Source organism: Kwoniella dejecticola, chromosome 1, assembly GCF_000512565.2.
Source record: "Kwoniella dejecticola CBS 10117 chromosome 1, complete sequence".
Lineage (NCBI taxonomy): Eukaryota > Fungi > Basidiomycota > Tremellomycetes > Tremellales > Cryptococcaceae > Kwoniella > Kwoniella dejecticola.
Genome location: NC_089301.1, coordinates 3,285,876 through 3,302,415, shown reverse-complemented (window position 1 = coordinate 3,302,415; position 16,540 = coordinate 3,285,876). Strand labels below are relative to the sequence as shown.

At 47.9% G+C, this 16,540-nt stretch overlaps 6 protein-coding genes across 6 annotated transcripts; 4 read left to right on the top strand and 2 right to left on the bottom strand.

Moving 5' to 3' along the window:
• Positions 1-61: 61 nt before the first annotated feature.
• Positions 62-2,651, bottom strand: I303_101223 (nuclear protein localization protein 4; the record flags this gene model as incomplete). Its single annotated transcript, XM_018404590.1, has 9 exons — positions 62-321; positions 386-515; positions 586-837; positions 895-970; positions 1,021-1,347; positions 1,407-1,945; positions 2,009-2,306; positions 2,371-2,588; positions 2,649-2,651. 9 exons carry the CDS (start codon positions 2,649-2,651, stop codon positions 62-64), a joined length of 2,103 nt encoding a protein of 700 aa, XP_018267244.1.
• A 428-nt stretch (positions 2,652-3,079) lies between these two features.
• I303_101222 (uncharacterized protein) lies at positions 3,080-5,677 on the top strand (the record flags this gene model as incomplete). Its single annotated transcript, XM_018404589.2, has 4 exons — positions 3,080-3,211; positions 3,315-3,452; positions 3,518-5,405; positions 5,484-5,677. 4 exons carry the CDS (start codon positions 3,080-3,082, stop codon positions 5,675-5,677), a joined length of 2,352 nt encoding a protein of 783 aa, XP_018267243.2.
• Positions 5,678-6,267: 590 nt separating this feature from the next.
• Positions 6,268-7,126, top strand: I303_101221 (uncharacterized protein; the record flags this gene model as incomplete). Its single annotated transcript, XM_018404588.1, has 6 exons — positions 6,268-6,354; positions 6,503-6,550; positions 6,614-6,621; positions 6,691-6,705; positions 6,834-6,912; positions 7,016-7,126. 6 exons carry the CDS (start codon positions 6,268-6,270, stop codon positions 7,124-7,126), a joined length of 348 nt encoding a protein of 115 aa, XP_018267242.1.
• Positions 7,127-7,587: 461 nt separating this feature from the next.
• On the top strand, positions 7,588-9,522 carry I303_101220 (uncharacterized protein; the record flags this gene model as incomplete). Its single annotated transcript, XM_018404587.1, has 6 exons — positions 7,588-8,181; positions 8,268-8,422; positions 8,497-8,618; positions 8,724-8,848; positions 8,934-9,350; positions 9,442-9,522. The coding sequence occupies 6 exons, from the start codon at positions 7,588-7,590 to the stop codon at positions 9,520-9,522; spliced, it is 1,494 nt and encodes a 497-aa protein (XP_018267241.1).
• A 338-nt stretch (positions 9,523-9,860) lies between these two features.
• On the bottom strand, positions 9,861-13,892 carry I303_101219 (uncharacterized protein; the record flags this gene model as incomplete). The annotated part of the gene is made up of 14 exons (XM_065968295.1): positions 9,861-9,989; positions 10,080-10,115; positions 10,208-10,359; positions 10,473-10,648; positions 10,739-12,180; positions 12,254-12,333; positions 12,407-12,491; positions 12,575-12,689; positions 12,753-12,914; positions 12,973-13,175; positions 13,254-13,468; positions 13,540-13,626; positions 13,686-13,799; positions 13,874-13,892. 14 exons carry the CDS (start codon positions 13,890-13,892, stop codon positions 9,861-9,863), a joined length of 3,015 nt encoding a protein of 1,004 aa, XP_065824367.1.
• Positions 13,893-14,240: 348 nt separating this feature from the next.
• I303_101218 (uncharacterized protein) lies at positions 14,241-16,286 on the top strand (the record flags this gene model as incomplete). The annotated part of the gene is made up of 6 exons (XM_065968294.1): positions 14,241-14,315; positions 14,386-14,819; positions 14,908-15,078; positions 15,140-15,360; positions 15,430-15,940; positions 16,037-16,286. The coding sequence occupies 6 exons, from the start codon at positions 14,241-14,243 to the stop codon at positions 16,284-16,286; spliced, it is 1,662 nt and encodes a 553-aa protein (XP_065824366.1).
• Between the last annotated feature and the right edge of the window lie 254 nt (positions 16,287-16,540).

Sequence of the window (16,540 nt, the reverse complement as noted above, 5' to 3'; positions counted from 1 at the left end):
GCATGGTTTCACATGATGCTAAGACCCAGATGCTACTTGATTGTCTGTTTCATCTATTCGTTCACCCATCGAGAGGTAATCCGCAGATATCACAATCCGATCTGCCCGCTTCGTTGACAAATGTACAGTGTGGACAAATCCTTTCACCAGTCCCACTACCACCACCTCCTGCCCCACTCTCGCCTCCACCGGCACCTCCGGTAGAAGGCTCGACATCGCCCATAGCTGAGATATTTGCCGAAGATCCAGCTGTATGAGGAGAATCAATACCCATTTCACCAAAGGCCCTTGAGGGTGGATTCGATTGTACAGGTGCACTCGCTACCAAAGCACGTACACACCCGTCAGCAAAGATCGCCGCAAAGGTATTCAGGGGGTCACTTACCTGACGACGATGATTCCGCAATGGTCAAAAGCGTTGACCATCCTCCCGAAGCGAATAGCTCTTCCAAGGCGTTCCTATCTGACGGATGAGCATGCATCGTGGCTGCTCTACAAAGTATCTTTTGTTCCGCCTGGAAACCAATCACAAGTCGAAGCATGTCAGCCGAGTGTCTCGTACTGTATACTCCACGTGCGACTCACCAATGAGAAAAGGCCCTGCATACACAGAAAAGCGACCAGGTGCCAATCACTCAACCACTTCTTGACTTCTTCCTTAATGCGCTGAGGCCATGTGCCTGTATCACTAATGTCTGCATCGGAGCCACGAAGTAGCCCAGATAGTTGCGAGATCACCATTTCCAGTGATTGATCATGTAAGCCAGGTCGATTTTCAGTTGGGAAGGAGGTCGAGAGGAACAAGGGGGAAGGGTCAACGGGGAAACCATGTGTTATCTAGAGGTAGGGTGGGTCAGCCAAAAGCCACAACTAAGACAATGCCGGCACGCTCACGTTCACGAAAAGGTATTCCACCGGGAAAGTAGGCTTGGCAGGTTGCTTGACTTGTAAACCGTATTCGTTCTTATAGCTGTTTACCACGTAAGCTTCGAAATCGATAACTCGCTTGAGGAAGCTTACCTGTAGAAGACTTCCGGTATGTATTCCCCTTCTCCTGGTTTTCTGACTCTGACAATTCCCGGATCAACGGACGCCTCAACGATTCCAGCTTTGACCATCGCTTCCGCATTTTCAGATGCCTGCCAAGCCAGTACGCCGATTCCTCCATCGGCATCTCCCGTCAAACAACAAGTAACGAACCGCGAAGAAAAGTGTCCTGTAGGGGACATCTTGCTCGGTAGAGGATGCGATATCTGGTACGCGGCCGATAAGAGCATCTCAAGTGATGATGCAGTATAGGACTGAGCATGCCTTTTGTATAGCGTCTTCGTAATGTCATCCGGTAGTCTGCGTGATCATTCGTCAGCTGAGAATGCATGGTGAACGTAGAAAGGAAGATAGCTCACGGTGTGAGATCGGTATATATCATACCGACAATCGATAGTCCCTTATCACACCAACTAGCGATCTCACTGACCCGCTCTTCATCCTCCCAGGGAGTCTCCACTGTCAATCCATCTAATTCTCCTTCCTGTTTCGGTTCCCATACAGCTTCCACAATCGTCTTCACTCCCATGGGGACTTTGTCATATTTGTCTTGTCGACCAATCAAGAACGCCAATCGTTGAGTACCGGTTCTTCGCCATGCTGATAAAATGCCGTCTATGATGGAAGGACTCGCGAACTCGATATGATCGACCATACGATATGTCTGGGATTGAAGCGTTACAGCGGAAGGTTGACATGTTGAACAAATTCCAGCTGGGAAGGGCGGATGCGATCCGGAGGGACAAGGATCCATGACTGATAGTGATAAGGGGTCTAAGGGTGGCAAATCCGTCGCAGCTGTTTGCGAGGCTGGTCTGGAAGATAGGAGTTTACGCAGGTAGGCGTGGTATGATAAATGCTTGATCTGATTTGTAGCTTGATACTTCGCATCGTATGGCTGAGTAGTGCTAAATGGTCAGCTTAATGGTCCTTCGTAAACAAAGGGAACGCGGTAGCTCACCTCGAGAGGCATACAATAATCACACATCCCCTTCTCACCATGCCTGCAGAAATCTGGATCCCTCTTCCTGTCGATCTTTCCATTCTGGCTATACCAATAGATATCAACATCATGCTCCTGCACATGTGATAAGTCTTTGAGAGGGATTGTATTGGGAAGTGGCGGATCAGTGTGCGTGTGTGGGTGCGAAGGATCAGGCTGAGATGGATGAGGGTGAGAGCTTGATGCTTGGGTCGTAGGGTGCGATTGGGGATCCGCCGAGATCGGTTTGTAAGATAAAAAAAGCAAATCTCCGTGGCTTCATTGGCACTCATATCAGCTCTCCGATTGTCAGGCGGCAATTCAACATCTAGCTGACATACCTGAAGCCCATATCTCCCACCGTCCTTCCTACTAAAGCTGAGAACGGGACAGATTCTCCACTTGATCCAGGCTGATTGCTCAGTTTGAGCGTCGATGGATCAGGTTGTTCGTCCGATTTCGGTATTCCATCGAGCATGAGTTGAGCGAAATCTTCTCCGGAGGTAGTAGGCTCGACATTGATCCTTGCTGTACCCGCCGGTGAACGTATACGCAGCAACTATATTCGTAATATACGATCAGCACGAACGACACAAGATCGACAGTTGATGAAACATACCATGATGATTGAATATGCTTGGTGCGATAGCCAGCCGAGGAGATTGAAGGGCCAACACTTGGGTACTAAGCTTCAAGATTCTGTCGTGCGGGACTGCGTCTGGTCTGGCCTTGCAGTGATCAGCGAGGGGAGGTTTACAGAAGTGTATGGAATAGTCAAAGCTATCAGAAGTCGTGAGATGAATGCACCAGGACACAAACGTCAGCGTAACTGATAACTTGGTAATCAACCTTCGACGTCACAATCTCAGCTTACTTTCCCACGGTTGACTAAACCACGACGCGTCTTACCTTGTCCCGCTAGTAATGTTCCCTTGCACCAGGCCAAAGACGGTTTTGATTTTGATTTTACTTTCCATTCTGCTATCAAGTCTGCAGTAAGAAAGACGCAAGAGTGGACGGACCTTTGCTCCTTCGCGAGTAGAGTGCAGCATGAGTAAGAGCAGCAGGACCAAGACAGAGGGGGTGGTGCAATTCAGCACGCGAGTCGAAGAGCACATACGATATGGGAAGAAGGCGTTAAAGGAGAAGGACTGGGAGGAAGCCTTGAGCCAGTTCAACAAGGTCAGCAGCAGCCAATCTTCTATTGCCCTCTCAATCCAAACCACATCACCAAGGCTGGCGAAATGCTTAAAAATTGCTAACAATGTCTCTACGCCAATTGTAGGCAATAACCTATCATGAAAAACGTAGCCTGACTCTATGGGACTGGAGACTTAAGGCAATGATGGAGATGCCCGAACTCCTGGACACAGCTTATAAGGTCACTAAAATCATGATTGAGGAGTCCCCAAACGATTACAGAGTACGTCACCATTGCATCTGCCTCTGCAGGTCATTCTTGAATACTGGTACTGATGGATTCACCAGGGTCATTATCGCCAAGCGAAGATATTACAGAAGAGAAATGCCATCGATGGAGCTCTGAAAGCAGCGACGGCAGCTGTCAGAGCCGGACCAACAAAGGCTCAAGATGAGGTCCTTCACAGGGCATTACAGAGGTATAAGGCGGACCTGATAATCGCTCAGCACGAGAGCCATAAACGCCGAGCCGCTCAAAGTGCCGACGAGAAACGTAAGGTCGAGCTAGGAAATTTAGCAGCTAAGAAGGCCCAGATGAATTTCATTCATCTGCTTTCACCCGATATTATCATCAACATTGCTGAAACTGGATCAGTCGACAATTACGGTTTCATACATAAGATGGCTGGAGTTTGCCGAAATTGGCGAGATATTCTCTCGAACACTGGTACACTTTGGAATACTCTTATCCTAGGCAAGAAGAGGGTACTAGAGCGTGTGAAATATCATATCGAAAGAACCAGGGGTAATATTCGAGAAATAATCGTCAAGTCAGACTTCGAGATATTTAGATTGACCGACATCGACCAGTTACTCAAGCCACACCTAAAGAACGTGAAGCGATTAACTATAGATGGCGACGTCACGAAGTTCAGCCGGCATTGGCAGGGCGATTTCCATCATCTTGAGTACCTAAAAGTCAAATCGACCTCTTACGAAGCAACAGATCTCGTCCACCGCTTACTCGCCTTTGATGCTGATCAACTCCAAGAATTGGATCTCGAAGGCGGTCGATACGAACACATTTTCAATGCCGAACTCGATCGGACCTTGCAGTTACAGGAGCCAGCAAATCAGATGATTAGTACAAACGATCCTCCTTTCTGGACGGAGCACGCACCGAAACACCTGTCCTCTATCCATACTCTCCGACTCAGGAATTGCTGGATCACAGCGGCTTATCCAGACCATTCCGAGCTCATCTGTCATTTTCCAAGGCTGGAGACTTTCGAAATGGTGAACGTCAATTGGGATTCCAATTCGGCCCTCATCGACACAACGTCTAAGGCTTATGCTTGGGCACAAAGACGAAAGCCATTGGAAATCGATCTGATACATCTGACCTCGTATAATCTGTCAGGGCAGATCCGCAATCTGGGCCTAGGCGAGATTCATGCGCCGAATTTGAGACATCTAGATTTATGGTCCGCCCATCCCTTGGGCTCATCATCGATTGCTCCGCACCTCGGCACACCTGGCCTTGCTGATGCACTGCCGAATCTTCTCAGTCTGGATATAGGCAGATGCACCATCGATTTCGATGCTCTCAAGGGGATCCTCAAACAGACGCCATCCCTCAAATTCCTCAACGTCTCTTACTGCTCTCTGGGCAATACCTTCTTGGAAGCTCTAGAAAGACACGGCACCGAGAAAGACCTTTTACCGAACCTTATGGCGCTGTCTATAGCTGGGAATTCGGAAATCACATCGGGGGCCATCAAGCGATTCGTCCTGTCGCGCACCGCCAACGGCCTTAAGACTGCGGCTCGCCCCGTTGAAACAAAGAAAGGAGGCGCTTTCCGACCTTCTGCTCCGATCAAATCAGCTTTCGGACCCTCAAAGCATAGTACCACTTCCCAGTCACAGTCACAGCAAGTACGACCATCTCAATCGAGGAGCGCTCAAATCAGTACCCCTGCCGAGTCTGCTTTTAGCAATATTGATCAACCTCAGAAAATTCTTCCGAGTATCCAATGGCTATGTCTGGACAATTGCGATAATGTCGAGCCTGAGATGGTCGATTTCCTCCGACGCAAAGTCCGATTTATATCGAATTTGTACAGTACCAATATCGTTGAAGCTCGTGTGAGGGGAAAAGGCAGGTGGGATTGGACGATGGAGTATGATATTGGATGCGGAACGGGAGAGACGGGCTGTCATCTACGACGAAAACCAGGTGAGCCATCCTACTAATAGCACGGCTGCATTGTACAGAATTCATGCTGATTTGCGAGATTTGTGATTGATGAAATAGGTTCGAAAGATGGGTTTTATATTCATCATACATGCCAAAAAGCGATCCCGATTGAGACGCAGGAACCCGGGTGGACGCAATCTACTCAACCCCAAACCCAAAGTCATTCCCAGACGCAGAGTCAAGGTCTCAATGGCGGGTCTTTGGGAAGTATGATTTCCTCGGGAAGTTTCGAGGGATTCCGAAATAGTTAATGTCTTTGAATGAGATTTCTGTATCACTATTATGTGAGTCATCCGATTTAACCTTTGGCCATCCATCATGTTTTTGTTTTGAGCTCTGATCAATGTGGCAGATCGAAGAAACTCTCTGACAAGTGTTCATAGGTTGTATTGTATTTCGCCTAGTTTGTTGCTTGTACGCATATTAACGATGTACGACGACGCATCGTATCATGGCCTTCCGTTTCTTGCGGATGTACTGCATCCTGTGACGTTGACACCAAGACCCAGGATCGGCCGAATAATTCGCCTGAAGTCATTCAGCTCAAGGATCCTTTCTCAACTTACCCCAAATTGAGCAGATCGACATCACTCCTTTCTTTGGATGTTCATATTATGATCTCTGGTCAATCCTCAATGTGTTTTCAGTGTGCGAAACTTCACGGTTTATTATATTCAGCAGATCCTGCAAAGTATAGTGCATTCAGAATTTTACTGATGCTGGTATTGATACTGACACTAACAAATATCATAATCATACTGAATATCGACAAGACCAACACCACTTCAACGGCACCGATAGTGTTCAATTATCAACAGAACCGAACAGCGACTGAAACAAGATGCAAGCTCCTTCAGGTGGATATGGCGGTGGAGACGGGATTTCAGGACCGCTTAATCCGTTCGTGGTCACACCGCCTCCTCCAGATGTGAGTCGATTCTCGGATTCTGTCACACTCTGTGGTGATTTGGTATATCCTCACACTGTTGAACCGATATAATATTATCATGACACACTTATATACTGATATACTGATGCACCGATCTTTTCATGCCTCTGTCCTGGAATATGATTAGGGCAAAGAAGATGAGATCCCGGGATATGTCAAGAGGTTCGGAGCGTATGTGAGTCAAATGCCACTGATACATCGAGATTGCATGTCGGCTGAATGTGATGAGAATGAATAGCATACACTGTAAGCTATCAGGTCCATATCATCGGATCAATCTCGAGGATCCAGCTGATGTTGGATTTGACATTGTAGGACGGAAGGCGTTTTGTGAGTCGCTTTTCGCTATTACACTGTCACTCTCAGCCACTCTAGTCTCGTGACTCAAGAATGTCCGCTGGTCGTCACCGATGACAGACTTATGATAACTCGACTTGGCTCTGACCTCGCTCGGACAGTCTTCCAGCAGGTACATTGTTACCTAAAGGAGCATCGTTCGCAATGCAATCTACCATAGATTTCGGCTTACATTTTCCCGTGAGTGCGAGTCCGAGCACCACCTTCAACCCTCGTCGGTAAGAGGTTTGCAGATGAGCTGATGGAGGGATTTACCGTTCCACGCTCATGTTGGATACTTTAGAAAGGTACCAAAGTACCGGGAGGTTTCCTGTTACCGGTCAGCGTAGTCAAAAAAGAAGAACCTAAGAAAGTGCCTCCTCCGGATGAGAACCCCTTGTGCATCGTTCAGTAATGCAGATCTACATTCCGATCTGTGCGATGTTTCACAACACCGCTCCGTAGTATAGATACATATTATGCTATGCTATCTACGTCGCATGCATGATAATGTGGCTTGGCTTGGTAGTTAGGGCACAGAGAAGAAAGGAAGGAATATGCTGATGCTGAGTAGGATTTTACGTAAAGCATGTCGCGAGTGTTACGTTTTATTTGGTTGTCGAGTGACGCGATCTGCATTGACCACTGGACTGGACAATTGGACTCTCTTTGTTCTGCATATATGAAGGCGACGTGCAGCTCAAGGCCCATAACCTACCTCAACGCTACAGCAACGCTCACTTCTGACCTCTCTTCCGCGCTCACTCTGCTGGTCAAGCTTAACTACATCGCAGACTGCTACGAGACTCGTTCGCCAGCTGATTGCATCATATCGCAACCTATCACACTACGTCGCTTTGTTCTCCTATCTCCACCATGGCAGATAACCCCTTGACCTCTTCCCGCTCCTCTACCACTTCTACTAAACCTATTCCCTCAATCATCTCCCCAACAGCCTCCGCTTCCGCTTCCGCCTCTGCCTCTTCATCATCTTTCGGCACGCCCACATCTCGGATCTCCAAGAAGAAACCCGCCGGACTCGACATCTCAAAATCTATCTTGAAACCCACCAGAGCCGCTCCCGGCTTACCGTCCGACAGCAATACCAATGGCGTCACACCGAGGGATAATGGAGGTGTCTTCGTATCTGAGGCAGATAGGTTAAGGGAGGAGATCGCCAATTTGCAATTATCCTCTAAATCAACTTCATCAAGCAATAATCTATCGTTACCTGATTCACCGGTCAATAGTAATTCCCAGCACTCGGATTCGTCCTCGACGACCAATACGACCTCGGCATCGGGTAAGAAGAAGAGCACGAAGAAGTCGAGCTCGAAGCATAAAGATAAAGACGGGGAGGACCTGGTCAAGGACGAAGATCTGGAGATTCTCGCTGAGCTTGGAGCGGGTAATGGTGGGACGGTCACGAAGGTCTGGAACAAGAAGAGAGGGTGTGTCATGGCGAGAAAAGTGAGCTAATTCCGACTATGGAGCTGCTCAAGAGTTGGACTAGCCGGCAAAAATACTTCGGAATTGCTGATATAGTGGTCGAGCAGCTCATCCTGGTAGACGCTAAACCGTCTGTGCGAAAACAGATCCTGAGAGAACTGCAAATTATGAACGACTGCAACTCGCCTTATATAGTAGGATATTACGGATGTTTCCCAGTTGACGTTCACGTCGGGGTCGTCATCGAGCTTATGGATGCTGGGTATGTCTATAAAACACAACTTGCCCGTTGGAGAGCTATTTATGGCTGACAGTATGTTATGGATGCGTGCTCAGATCACTGAACGACATTTATCGACAAAATGGACCTATACCTATCGAAGTAGTTGGCAAAGTCGCAGAAGCAGTCCTGCATGGATTGATGTACCTGTATGATGTACATCGGATCATTCACAGAGGTATGTGCGGTATCTTGAACTTGTTTCTTGCTTCTTCCGCATTGTCCCTGTGTATGTGTGGAGTCCACCAGTACTAGGGGGCTGATCCGCTTCTGTCGGTGACAGATATCAAGCCGTCCAATATCTTGGCCAACACCAACGGTGAAATCAAGATCTGTGATTTCGGCGTATCAGGAGAACTGATCAACTCGATCGCCAACACTTTCGTCGGAACAAGTACATATATGAGCGTAAGTCTCGTGTCAAACCTTTCTGTGTATCGGTTCTCATCCTAACAAATGTGCATGTTCTGATCTTTCTGTCCGGACGGTATAGCCCGAACGTATCCAAGGAGCTCCATATACGATAAAATCCGATGTGTGGTCCCTCGGTATCTCCTTGATCGAATTGGCTTTAGGCAGATTCCCATTCACCGATTCCCAAGACCAAGAATCTGAATCCGAGGATGAAGATTTCGACGAGGATCCGACTTTACCTTTGAACACCCAACGACCTAAAATCTCGATGTCTGCCTCGAACAGCGATAAGAAGGAAAAGAGGAAATCGAAGGGGGTCAGTCTTGCAGGAGGAGGACATACCATGTCGATCTTGGATTTACTCCAACACATAGTGAATGAACCAGCTCCGAAACTCGTTAGTAGGAAGAGAGATTTCCCTGAGGAAGCAAAGGTCTTCGTGGAAGATTGTTTGTATAAGGATCCTGGTCAAAGGAAATCGCCTCAGGATTTATTGGTGAATCAGCTACCTGTTAACACGGTCACACACTTTGTAAAGCTAGCTGAGCTGAGCTGAGCTGACGTGTTATTCTTGGATGGAATGATAGGCTTCGGACTGGATATCGAATTCAAAAGTCACTCAGGAAGACCTCAAAATTTGGGCACAATCGACAATCAGTCAAGACTAAATCAGATAGTTTCCAGTCGACGTGCTCACACAAGCCCTTTCATGCGTTCAGTTCTTGGTCTGCCATCTCACCTGTAATGTCCACGTACCACGTACCACGTACCACGTACCACGTACCACGTACCACGTACCACGTACCACTGTCACTCGTTATCAATTGTATATATCCTCATCGAAATACCAATCCGAAGATCCTTGTCAAACAGTTCCCGGTCAATTGCCAATTGCAAATTTGCAAATTGCCCTGCGCTGATGCTCGTCAACATTGTTTATATCGTCCTTGCATGGATTAGTGCATAATGCATTGCATGACCATGGCCATACTCATAGCACGATATTTTACAGATCTCGAATACCCTGTTGTCTTTTCCACTTCTTCCAATCGATCCTACCTGCTCCAGAGCGAGATTTGGTCGGCTGATCAATCTTGGTCAAATGTCGCATCGTCGGTCTACCATGCGGGCAGTTCTGAAAACAACGGTATGTAGCTAGCCTTTTAGTGAACGCGCAATGGCCTGAGACGGAGAGTGGAAGACAGACAGGATAGTATCGACTTACCCAAGGTTGATCAATTGTACCCATATTCCTAAGCAACTAAATATCGCATACAATCAGCATCGACCAGGGAGAATCCCAGACCAGATCAAAGGAATACGAGGCACGTAAAGGGGGAATTCAATACTCACATTGATCATTTGATTTTTCGTTAGACTTTTCCCAATCATCACGCTCTTCCTACAAGCTCTCATAGCAAACATCGATCGGGCTTTCGTACATCTGACCATCTGACCTTGAGTGCGCGACCCGTCACTTAACATGTGAAGGAGTTGTTCAAGATCTGTTGGCAGGGGAGTATACGAACGCGACCGTGATGTGGTAGGACATTCAATCAGCTTCAATTCCGACATACATGACAATCCATCTTCGATACTGAATGTGACTTCGACTCACCCTTGAAATCAAACGTCGTTTCTTTGCTAACAGGCATCGAAATTAGATTGATTCGTTCTCCCCTGCCAGGCAAAGCATCTTCGTCCACTTTGACGTCGAACCCATTCTTCGATAATATATCTAGGTTCTCCATGGCTACTATCTCGTCTCCTGCAGTGAGCTGTAATGGCCGGGGTCTGACAGCAAAGTCACGATCACACAGTTAGCTCAATCGGAAATCAGGGTGTATCCTGGGGAGGAACAAAGACATGCGATAGTACACTCACTTGATCAACGATTGTCCTTTGATGACAGTCGTTCGTTGTAAAGTCTCGAAATTGTATTTCTCATCCGAAGCATGTTGATCAATGATAAACAAATCATCCGTCCCTTCCCTTTCTTCACCGTCTTCCTCGCTCTCGATTCCGACGCCAGACGGCGGATGGGTCAGACGAGCGATGATGAACCCCTTATTGAATTGGCCTAAAACTTCCATCTTGTTGAAATCATCTTTCGAGATCACCCTACTCAATGCTTCTTCAGCTAATTGCATATTCTTATTCGATATTCCTGCTGCCGAGGTCAATCCACCTTCTCTGACTTTACTATACGCGTCCCGCATCACCCGACCAGCACGGCGCGATTTTTCTTGTTGTTTCATGGCATAACGGGATCGCAATCTAGGTAGATTGAAAGACAATTTGATTTCTCCTTGGGTGGTCGTAGTGGTGATTTCATCTCTATACGAGCTTGTCTTGCGCCTCGTTGATGGCCGCTCGTCCCGCTCAACGTCTGGGTCGTGTTCGGGTTCGACTGACTGATCAGTGTCTTCTCCTGCTCTAGTCATGTCTTCCAATGGCGAAGCTCCACCATTTTGGTCTTGGTCCGATATGGAACCGCCAGGAGATCGACCCCGCTTGGCGATCGATTGGGCAGCGTTTCCATCAATATCTTGCGAATCCTCCCGATCGTCCAGTTGCTGCGCTTCTTCATCCCCGTCAGGGACGGTACGTTCCGAAGTGACAGACACTAGCTCATCTTCCTCCATATTCACATCTCCATCATGATCGTCCGCACTCAGCAACTTGTGCTCTTCAACTTGATCGTCCGGCTGTTCCTCGCTGTCATCGCCATCTACAGCTGACGCTTGACTAGCATACGCCTTGAGTTTCTCCCTCATATCCAACCTGGAATTCCTCGTACTGGGTCCAGGTCCCGCACGAGCACTCGCAGGGATCTTTCTATTAGGCGACCAAGAAGCTTTGGTGGTACTTAAAGTCTGTTTTATCTGGCGCGAAACGGAAGGAGGGGAAGCGAAAACTGGTCCGCTTCGTGATGATCGTGATGGGCGGGATGCGTGAGATCTTTGCGTCAGAGCCGAAGACGGTTCATCTCCATCGTCTGATTCAGTGTCGATCTGTATGATAGGCGAAGAGCGTCTCCTGCTTGAAGGCCGAGTGTGCGGCGTGTCCCGAGCTATTTCATGATCAAGGTTCATTCCCTCATCATTACTGTCCAGACCGACGACGTCATCATCTGATCGTTTTTGTTCTACTTCATGGCCCCCTTCGTCGACATCAATTTGCTTATCTGCGTCCTCGGTGTCGGTACTTGGCTGTCCGAATTGTGTCAATTGTGATTGGTTCTGCCGTATGTTCTTGACCGTCTGCGTAGCACCTCCAACGGCGAAAGTGGATCGGGAAGGTTGAAAGAACTCGTCAAGAGCGATCTGGTCAGGTAGAGCCTCATTAGCTATTCAACTTGTATTCAGCGGTTGGGACACCATATCAGGTTGAGCTTACTTTGAGGGCTTCTATCAATTTGTCCTCGCTATGAACAAAAATCGTTCGTTTATCCGGACTGACGTTGATATCGACGCTTTCTGCAATCGCTTGGCTGTTAGCACTCAGAGCCCCCTCAGCGATACTAATGTGTTAATGGGCAGTGGGACTCACGAGGTGGGATTTGGAAGTCTAGAATAGCTAATGGGACTTGATGCGTATTGAACGACTTGTACACTTCATTGATCGCTCGAGCGACCTGACATCGCGAGACATCAGAAAATGCTCGAGGACAGAAGATGTACAGCATGATACGAGATCTAGACAAGCGAGTCGGCTCACAGTTGTCAAGTTACATGGTCTACCATTGATGAAGTAAAATTGCCTATCCGCACTGGATCTACCTTGACCCCATTGCGCGGACGAGATCAGGCCGACTACCTTGATAGATTGGGTACTGATCCCATGTAGGTCTATTATCAGCTTGACAGAAAAGCTTCGACCCGAGAGGCTGACTTACGTGTCTGTGATACCCTCTCTCCTTGCCATGACTCTATCGATCTCGACATCTAAAGTCAAGTCGACATCTTGTACCCCTTCCAAAGCTTTGTGTCCCCAAACAGACCCCACAGACGCTCTCAGTGACCCTCTGCCATCGGTTGCAAGCTGTACATTTCGTTTCCTGTTTTTGACCCTTTATGAGCTCCTTCTCGGGACTGGCTTGACATGTATAAGCTCACCCAGATTTGCCCGCTGCGATGGTCTCGACTTTCAACCTCACACCATTCCTCCCACCAGGCAAGGAGACACTGGCAGGTACCAGTGCGTAGGCGGTGAGCAATGTCAAAGCCTTCGTAAGTTCTCTCTTGACTGTTCGTTCGAACTCTTTCCGCCTGACTGGGAGGGGAACAAACAGTCCAGTAAGGGTGATTGTTGTTCCTCGCTATACATACTCCTCAGATCAGCTAGAAACTCCTAGGCAAGAAGACCTCTCCTGAAGCGGTGAAACCAGGGGACTGACGGGCCTAGCTATCCTGCCGGTAGAATCGATTACTCTGCCATCTCTGCCCAGTTGGATGATTGCTCCCATCGGCGCAGTCTCCTTGGTGGAAGTCACGATAGTCACACTCTCGCATAACGCACAGAGAGCCGAAAGCGCTTCCCCACGGAAGCCGAAGGTGGTTACCTTGTACAGATCTGTCAGGGAAGGTAATTTCGATGTGTGGTGCTTCAATGCTGTAGACGCACGAGATATAAGCTGAGTTCATCAAGAGGTACTAAATTCAGCTAGGGTTATCGTGACTGACCAATAGACTCCCAGTCACTCTCAGCTATTCCAGAGCCATTATCTGAAATTTCGATACTGTCCAAACCATTATCCTTGATCCGAACATCTGGGCGTCGTGTCAGCACCGGATGAGGCAGACAGTAAGTATTCAGAAAGATGAATTACCTATAGTCGTCGCTTCGGCGTCCAAGCTATTTTCGACGAGCTCCTTGATAGCCCCTTGAAGATCCAGAACCACCTGACCGGAATGTATCCGATGTACAGAATCGGTGTCGATAGCTACAAGTACGCGTTAAAAGAATGGTCCTCAGCCAACTTGCACTTGCAGGTGATCGTACAAAGAAGTGATCTACCTTTTATCGATCCACTCATATCTTCATACCTTCAATCCTCAGCTGCTCGCGTCGTCACGCTTGCTAGCTGAGTTGTGCCCTAAGTGCGACGAGGAATGAAGAATGATGTATAGATGCGAATAGTATTGTAGTGCTTTTGTGCTGTGAAAATGGATGATTGTAGTTGGCGTGGACAACCTCCACTTTGCGTGTTCATCATTATCCTCTTGCCTGTGATCGCATACTTCTCTTCACTTGATTCTTTTGCATATTCTACATCGGCACAAGTAACAGGATCTTCCGCTGCGAGGCAACGAACGGAGTGCCTGTATTCTAAATTTGACGAAGGCTCTTCCAGAAGGGATCGACGTTTTGGAACTCGTACGACATGTCGGTAAGCTCGATCGAGAATGTCATCGCCCAATGCTTGTCTATGCAAGAAGACGAAATCACCGTCCTTGAGGTGAGCCTCATGAATCCTTCCAGTCCCCTTCCTGGTTCATGCGAAATCAGCTCAAATATGTATATTATAGTCCATATATCCTTTGCTGTTGAACATCCATTCTAATCCCGATGACAAACCTGGCCAGCTTTTAACTCTTACAATACCGATAACCCTTGCAACCCCTCACAAAGTCCAACTAGATACGAGCGCTGGTCCCTCGGCCTCTTTGGAGATATCCCATCTACCTCCTCTGATACTAAGAGTCCTCCTGCCGAACACATATCCATTACAGGACGGTCCAAGGCCTATCAACCTTCGAGCTCCGTTGCCAAGTGGCGAGAAATTCGGAAGTTGGTTGCCTAAGACAAAGCTTAGATCGATCCAAGATAAGCTGGTGGAAATGTGGGAAGAGGAGAAAGAGCTCAACGGCGAAGGTATAGGGATACTCTGGAGATGGTGGGAATGGGTTGGCTCAGGCGAATTTTTGAATGATTTAGGGATGTTTAATGGGTCTTCTCTTGAGTAAGTCTGATAATCTTGGGTCACCCACGTTAAACAACGATTTTGATTGTGAATACCTACCTGATAATCTGTTCCCCGCTACGCCTAGACTGTCTGTACCGCCCATGACGACACCTTCGACGTTCCATACCATGCTCAAAAGCTACAATGCCAGTCAAATACACACGGATTTCGAGCAGACCGCCTTTTCATGTTCGATCTGCCTCGAGAATCGTAAGGGCAAAAGTTGCGTGCAGATGCCTGGATGCGGCTGTGTGTTGTGGGTCGGACTTTCTACTCATACAGATCAACCCATCAGCAGCTGACTCGTAGATATATAGCTGTACGCCGTGCCTGAGCTCTTGCTGGTCGTTGGCCATCACGGAGGGGTCATTAGAAAACGTATCTTGCCCAAGTGTGTCATGCACGAAGCAGCGAGCCTTGCGAGAACGCGGAGAAGCAATGGACAACGACATCACTTCAGATCTGATAGAAAGCGTCGTTGGAAAAAGCCTAAGGGAACGGTGGGAAGATGTGAAAGAGAAACGAAAAGCCGAAATCGGTGAATCAATAAACCTATATTTCTTGATCACTCGCGAGTCTAGCTGATAGATTGTCTGTTGACCGACAGACCCATCATATACGATATGTCCACGACCGTCATGTCAGGCAGCCGTCCCGCCCCCTGAATTACCAGTGGCCATCACCTTCGATCCGAAATTCACCTCAAAAGTCATCCGTCTTTCCGATATCTCAACAACCAGTGCATCAGTCTCAACGACGGAAACCTCGAGGACCACTGATATGGATGTGGAAACCAGATCGGCACCGACGATACCGACGGAAGATCGATGGGCCCGTCATCGGACCTGTCCAAAATGCTCATACTCATTTTGCCTGTATTGCAATGCAACATGGCATGGGCCACATACTCCTTGTGCATTCCCTCAGACTTCGCTTATCGTTTCAGAATACCTCAGCTATCCTGAGGGGAGCGAAGGTAGATTGAAGATGGAGATGAAGAAGGGAAAAGCCAATTTGGAGAGAATGGTAGCTAAGTACTTTGAAGATGAGGCGAATAAGAATTGGTTGGAGAGTAAGACTAGACCTTGTTCTGGATGTGGCGTGCGAGTGGAAAAGAGGTGAGTGAACACTGAGACCGATACCCCTTGAAGCCTGATAAGCTCAATTTGTACGATCTATTTAAACGAAAGCTGATGATTATGGTAACCTGCTAGTCACGGATGTAATCATATGACGTGCGGAAGATGTAATGCTCATTTCTGCTATCGATGTGGAGATCCGATCAAGCCTACGGATCCGTACAAGCACTTCAACACGCCTGGACGATCTTGTTATCAGAAGTTGTTCGATCAGGAAGAGATCGATAGGTTCGAAAGAGAAGCTGCGGGCGGAGCTGTCGGTGGAGGCGGAGGCGGAGGAGGGGACGACGATTGGAGAGAGTTCAGAGGTATTTGGGAGTGGTGACGGTCATCAAGATATGGCCGCAAGATTTCCAAGAGGAAGTAAGGTTGTGAAGCACTAAATTTGTACATGGCTTATGACGAAAAATGCTTCATTGTATCAGGCATTCATATTGTATGTTCTTTACCAGGCGAGATGGATATGAGTTGCATATCTCGTCGAAGACTCCCGCCGCCTATCTGTATTCTGAGAAAGAGATAGCGATGTGGTATGTACGGGTGACGTATATGCAAAGCGATGTAGGGTATATATATGGA